This window comes from Pseudonaja textilis, chromosome 5, assembly GCF_049901715.1.
Source record: "Pseudonaja textilis isolate UNSWEBS1 chromosome 5, rPseTex1.2, whole genome shotgun sequence".
In the NCBI taxonomy this organism is placed as follows: Eukaryota; Metazoa; Chordata; class Lepidosauria; order Squamata; family Elapidae; genus Pseudonaja; species Pseudonaja textilis.
Window position 1 is genome coordinate 59,266,097 of NC_141994.1, and position 6,811 is coordinate 59,272,907.

Consider the following 6,811-nt stretch of genomic DNA (forward strand, 5'->3'; position numbering starts at 1 on the left):
GAGAACTTTAAAGAGGTACTGCACCTAACTTATTATTTTATTTTATTATTTAGGGCACTTAAAGTAGCACGGAAAGTTGAAATCCTATCTCCGCTTGGAGCTCTGTACTACAACACAGGCCGATATGAAGATGCATTAAAGATTTATAGGGAAGCTGCCTCATTGCAGCCATCCAACAAAGAGACTCGACTGGCTCTGGTGAGTGTACGCTGTTCCTCTTCAGACTCTGCTGAAAGTGTCGTCTTTGCACGTTTCTTTTTGCTTGCAGGTGTGAGAACTTGAGATTGGGCTGCATGAGAATAACGAGTATGAGATTACACTGAAGCTGCTTTAACCTAAAATGGAATAGGCTTGTAGGCAGAGAGGACAGAAGTCAGGAATCTTGACAAAAAGATCTTCAGAAGGTGGTTAAGGAAGAACCAAGTCATTAAGGATCCAGGGAGAAATATCAGCAGAAGACAAGCAAAGGAGACTGACCAGACTAAAGGGTTGCCACAAGGAAGTGGGCAGTCAACCTATTCTTCAAAGCACTTGAAGGCAGAGACAAGAAGACGAGAAGCAATGGATGGAAACTAATCAAGGAGAGAAGCAATTTAGAACTAAGGAGAAATTTCCTGACAGAACAATTAATCAGTGGAACAAATTGCCTCCAATTCTGTTACCACTGGACACTGCATCTGTTGTAAGTACAAGCCAGTTGCCAAGCACCCAGATCACAATCCCATAACCACAAGAATGCTGCAATGGCCAGAACTTCAAGGATCTATCATTGGACACACAAGGAATTTGTCTTGGTGCAAATGCTCTCAGTGTACATAAAAGAAAAGATACGTTCATCAAGAGTCAAGAATCATCAGGTACAACACTTAATAATAGTCATAGGGTACAATAAGCAATCAAATCATACTAGGAAACAGTCAGTATAAATCGTAAGGATACATGCTTCTCTTGCTCAGATATGAGATGAGGGGCTACTGAAAAAAATAAAGCCTTCTTGACAGAACCCATTTTCATACAATACAGGCATTCCTCAACTTGTCGACCACAATTGAGCCCAAAAATTTAAGTGAGAAATGTGTTAAGCAGGTTCTGCCCCATTTTATGACTTTTCTTGCCACATTTCTTCAAGGAATCCCTGCAGTCGTTCAACTAGTAAAACCCAGTTGTGAGGTGAATCTGGCTTCCCCGTTGACTTCGCTTGTCAGAAAGTCACAAAAAGAAGACACTGCAAACCATCATAAATATGAGTCCGTTGTCAAACATCCGAACGTAAATTACCTGACCGTGGGGATGCTACAACAGTCCTAAGTGTGAAAAGTGGTTGTAAGTCAGTTTTTTCAGTGCTGTTGTAACCTTGAATGATTGCTAAGTGAACTGTTGTAAGTTGAGGACTACCTGTACCTTTAGTGTTCTTAGGCTGCCTTACAGAGGGAGACCCAACTGAATATATTCCCCAGGATTCCAGGAGGGATAATTGTTTCCTTTTCTCTCTCTCTCTCTCTTTATAGGCTCAGGTTTTAACAACGATAGGCCAAGCAAAGGAAGCAGAGCAAATGTTGAGCCACATTGTGACCGAAGGGACCGAGTGCCTGGAGTGCTACCGCTTGCTCTCTGCCATCTACAGCAAGCAAGAGAACTACAACAAGGTACAGTTACCCCCCTCGTCCAAAAGCTGTGACGCCGAGTCAAGAAGGGCCAATTTTAAACAATCTTGAAAGAATGCAGGAGCCTGTGTGGTGCAGTGGTTAGAGTGCAGTACTTCAAGGTACTTCTGCAGCCAACTGCCTACAGTTTGGCAGTTCAAATCCCACCAGGCTCAAGGTTGACTCAGCCTTCCAACCTTCCAAGGTGGGTAAAATGAGGACGCAGATTGTTGGAGTCAATAGACTGACTCTGTAAACCGCTTAGAGAGGGCAGTAAAGCACTATAAAGCAGTATATAAGTCTAAGTGCTATTGCTATTAAAGCAGAGCTCCATCCAGTACTTCCAGGCAAATTTGTAGGGTTGGCTGTCTTGGATGGATAGCGCTGTCCTATTTAAATATTAGAAGTCCACCCCAAAGCTTTTTTTTTCAAAAGGCAATTGGACTTTGTTTTCCCTTGAAGACATTTTGCTTCTCATGCAAGAAACTTCTTCGGTTTTGACTGGATGGCAGGGAAGGGAAAGATTTCTATTCTTTGCAGTCATCTCCACAGTCTTTCCGAAGATTGTAAAGAATATAAATCTTCCATCATTCAGTCAGAACTGAAGATGCTTCTGGGGTGAGAAGCCAAAGTTCTTCAAGGAAAAACAAGGTCCAGTTGCCTTTTGAAAAAGCAACTATGACCTGGATGAATCTCCATAGCCTGTCAGAAATCAGATTCTGAGTTTTAGAAGATTCTGATGTGATGGGTTCTGTTTTGCTGGAGACCAGTTTCATTTCTCCATCCATAGGTACATTCAGTTACTTGTCACAGTATTAAAGAACCTTGGATTTAATCTCGGGGAACTTTCTAGCTCTTCTCTGAACATCCAAAATTGCTCCTTCTGAACTGAATTATCAGCTATATTATTGGAAGAAAAACACAGATGACAACTGCCCAGTTTGTATCAATCCCTTTTTGTCTGCAACTCTTTGTACAGGCACTTGAAGCCATAGACAAAGCTTTACAACTGAAACCAAAGGACCCCAAAATCATATCAGAGCTCTTTTTCACCAAAGGAAACCAGCTAAGAGAACAAAACCACTTGGACAAAGCTTTTGAGGTACTTACTTATATATGAACCACATGGATTGCTTCTTCCATTAAACCTAAGTGATGTTCTTCAAGTTGCTTACTTGAAAACATGCACCGGAAGATCCTAGAGCAAAAAGGCTGCCATAGGAGAAAGTGCTGAATGTATAGTTAGATAGCAAGAGGCTAAATTCCAGAGAAACATAATCTATTTTGAACCTTAAAATTTAATAGGTAACTATCTGCTTACTTCCAGGGATTATGGATCAATTCTTGCTATGTTGCCAAAGTTCCCAGTTTCTTAATTTGGAACAGCCGTCTCTGTGATTCATAATGCTCAACTCGTATCCAAGAGTTCATCTCCCCTTGAACTGTACTCCTTTCACTTCCCCTCTCACAAGAATATTTTCATTAGCTGGCTCTCTCCCAGATACCAGGTCTAGTCTCCCCTTTGTTCCTCCTCTCCTCCCCAAAAAAACTTTTACAGAGGAGATAGTCTTTCAAATTCTTTGCATAATGGTACCTTTCCCTGGAACACATGCTAGTTGTCTTAAACTTATTGGTTAAGGAAATTACAGTTATTTGGAAACATGTCAGTAACATTCTATCCTGTTCTTCTCAACTTGGGGCTCCCATTCAGAGGTGGTATTCAGCTGGTTCAGACAGATTCTGGCATACCAGTAGCGGAAATTTTGAGTAGTTCAGAAAACCAACAAATACTACCCCGCCTATCCACCCCTGCCCTTTCCTGTCCTATATTCCCTTGTTTTTCAGCTCAGCTGATTCGCGGGGATTGCCACGCCTCAGCAGAGCTAAAAATCAGCTTACTTCACTAGTGTTGACACAGGGTGGTTTTTGAGTGCTGTGTGCTCATGCCAAGCGCGGTTTCATAGAACCAGTAGGGAAAAATGTAGATTCCCGCCACTGTTCCTGTTTATGGTTAGGTTATAACCCCCAACATTCTTCATTTAGTAAAATAAATGGCCAGAAGCCATGGAATTAGTAATCTAGAACATCTGAGAACCCAAGTGTGGGAAAAGCTATTCCTTGTGTGCATTAAGATCTACACAATATAGATTCGGGTCTTCTAATGTTGAGTTTTCATTTTCATATTAACATAGAGCTATAAAGTGTCTGTAGACTTCAATCCAGAGCAAGCGCAAGCATGGATGAATATGGGAGGTATTGAACACATCAAGGTAAGAAAATGCAGAAATTATTTGTGTTTGTTATTAAAATATTTGTATTTTAATAAAATAAGAATCATCCATGTGATTTATAATCCTTGGTACATAATGTGTGGTCACCAGATCACGTTGGATTACATGAGGTCAGATTATTCGCGTCCCCTGAGTCTACTTAAAAAATATTTATTATTAAATGTGAAATATTTAATTAAATAGTAATGGTCAAAGGTTCTTCACATTGTCCAGTTAAAAACAATACAGGCTACAGTAGACTTCCCAAGTAAACATGTTTTATTCCAGTTTAATTAGAGCTGCAACAAAATGTATCTGGAGGGTGATTTTAAATTAAACTTCTTGTTATTTTAAGTTATTACTTAAAGAAGCACAGGAAACTGTTGACTCTCCAGATAACCATTGAATGGAATGTCCTCCCAGCCTCAGTCAACATGGTCAATGAATGTGCATAGTGGGAGTCTACCTAAATACCATCACAAATGAGCTCTGTGGAAGCTTCCCTCAAAATGTAACTGCTCAGCTTGGATGCTGCCTTAGTACTAACCTTATCTTGGGTCATCTCCTTTACATCTTCTTATTAGGCAAACACAGGGTTTCTGATTGCATCTGTAGCTGATAAAGAGCTTTGTGCAAGGGTTAAAGTAGGACTTTAATAAGAGAAGATTTACAAATGTATATAGCCTTGTTCTTTTCTCTATAGGCAAGAATGAGACACAAAGTCTTCAGACAGCTGGCTCTGAATAAAAATAATAGATGAGGACAGCAGTGGCTGCAATTGGCCATGGTAGTAGCAGCAGAGAATGAAATATGGGTCACACTCCCCAAATATGGGAAGGAAAAAACAACAACAGCTGGATGAATTTGAGATTTTTATCTGTTTTGGTATGATAAAGATTCTTATGTAGTAGGATCCAATCTGGGTCAGTCATCAGGACTAGAGGTTTAGTTTTTGGAGCTTTTGGATTCATGCTGGAGCCCATTCATAGGGAACTACTCTCTCACCAGAATGTACGACTAAAGACTAAACCTCTGGTCCCTTGTGACCGACCCAGATTGGACCCTGAAACATAATCCTGGGAAATGTACATTTGCCTTCATTCCTATGTAGCTTTGACACTTAATTCTTTTGTTTGGTCCATGCATCATTCTCAATTAATTGAGAAATTGATTTATCTCACCTGGCTGTTGTAAAAAGGGAGTGTAAAAGAAATCCATACACACTATCTGAGCTCTTTCAAGGAAGAAAAGAATGAGGTCTTTTAAAAATAAACACAATAGAACTACAGGTAGTCCTCAACTTACAACAGTTCATTTAGTGACTGTTCAAAGTTACGATGACACTGAAAAAAGTGACTTATGACTGTTTTTCACACTTACTATCATTGTGGTCATGTGATCAAAATTCAGACACTTGGCAGCTGACTCGTATTCATAACGGTTGCAGTGTCCCAGGGTCACACGATCAGCTTTTGTGACCTTCTGGCATGCAAAGTGAATGGGGAAGGCAGATTCTCCTTAACAACCAGGTTACTAACTTAACACCCTCGATGATTCACTTAGCAACTGTGGCAGGAAAGGTTGTAAAATGGGGCAAACCTCACTTAACAAGCTTGGCAACATAAATTTTAGGTTTAACTGATCACATGACCACGATAGAGGACTACCTGCAAAAACAACCATCCACAATGAAATGGCCTCTGCAGAATGTTGATAGCTGAATGAAATCTGAAGGACCTGCCTGTGAGGATGTGAAAAACGTGTTTTGATTTTTTTTTCTCCCTTTCCCGTTCCACATTCTTATTTTTGCAGGGTAACTATATCACCGCGCGTCAATATTACGAGAAAGCTTTACAACTGGTTCCCAACAGCAAGCTGCTGAAAGAAAATCTGGCAAAATTGGATCGCCTAGAGAGACGGCTGCAGGAAGGGCGGGGAAGGGGGTAACTGGACTGGCAAGACAAACCACGCACCTCCTGGGGAACGACTGCATGTTGTGGAAGCCCCAAGTTTCCCTCAAGACGAAAGCGAACAGGACGGAGTTATATGGGGCAGCGGGGACCCAAAATAGGAGGAGTCTGTGTAGGGATCGTAGAGGTGTCGCCAAAGCTTCAGGAATCTTCCTGAAGGTGTTGCAGGACAGGTGCAATCCTAACCTTAATCCAGAGATGATGTTGGGAAATGCCTCAAAAATGCATTGCTGGGGTGATGGTTGGAAGGGAGGCAACGGCTTGTTTTAGCAAAAATCAGAGAAAGCATTCATCTCGCAAGAAAAATGCTCTTGAAACCAGGTGCCTGATTAGCCAAAAGCGTAGATGCATCAATCAGTGAGGAAGGGAGAGAAGAGACAGGGCCAGCTGTCATGGAGGAAAATGCCACTCACCCGAAGCACTTGTAAAATCTCGGTAATAAATCTTGAAGAAGAATTGACTGTTATCTCAGTGAAAGCGATGTAGCTCATTCTCCTTTAAACACTTAGGTCCTGAGAGTGATTTCAGGAAGAAGAAAAAACCTTATAGGAAACATTTGTGATAATTTACATTCACCTTATCACAGCAGCAATAGGAATGGAGATGGGCCAACATGACTAATGAAAACTTGATCATCGGGTGAAAAGAGGCAGGTTAAAAACAAAAAGCTGAATGGATTTGGGAATACGAAGGGGTCAGAGTTGTTCAGAATGGAAGTGCTAGGTTCCCCCCTAAAAGTTTCCTTCATGCTTGCAGTGGATTCCATTTGCAAATATCTCTGATCCTATGTGATCTCAGAGGGTGATTTAAGAGGATCTTACAGTGCTGATTGTAGAAAAAGCTGCTGCGTGAAGGAAGCACCTCAGAATGCCTTCTAAGTCCACAGAACCTCCTTGAGTGATGCCTTTGAATCTTGGCTAAGTGGACA

At 41.2% G+C, this 6,811-nt stretch overlaps 1 protein-coding gene across 2 annotated transcripts in view; it reads left to right on the top strand.

The window, feature by feature from the left end:
- TMTC1 (transmembrane O-mannosyltransferase targeting cadherins 1) overlaps nt 1-6,339 on the top strand; it is a 143,969-nt gene extending 137,630 nt beyond the window's left edge. For both annotated transcript variants that reach the window (XM_026719721.2, XM_026719800.2), the window contains 5 exons: nt 54-198; nt 1,509-1,646; nt 2,623-2,745; nt 3,836-3,913; nt 5,726-6,339. In XM_026719721.2, coding sequence (XP_026575506.2) covers nt 54-198; nt 1,509-1,646; nt 2,623-2,745; nt 3,836-3,913; nt 5,726-5,860 — 619 coding nt within the window. In that variant the 3' untranslated portion in view covers nt 5,861-6,339. The remainder of the gene's footprint in view (nt 1-53; nt 199-1,508; nt 1,647-2,622; nt 2,746-3,835; nt 3,914-5,725) is intronic.
- Nucleotides 6,340-6,811: the final 472 nt, after the last annotated feature.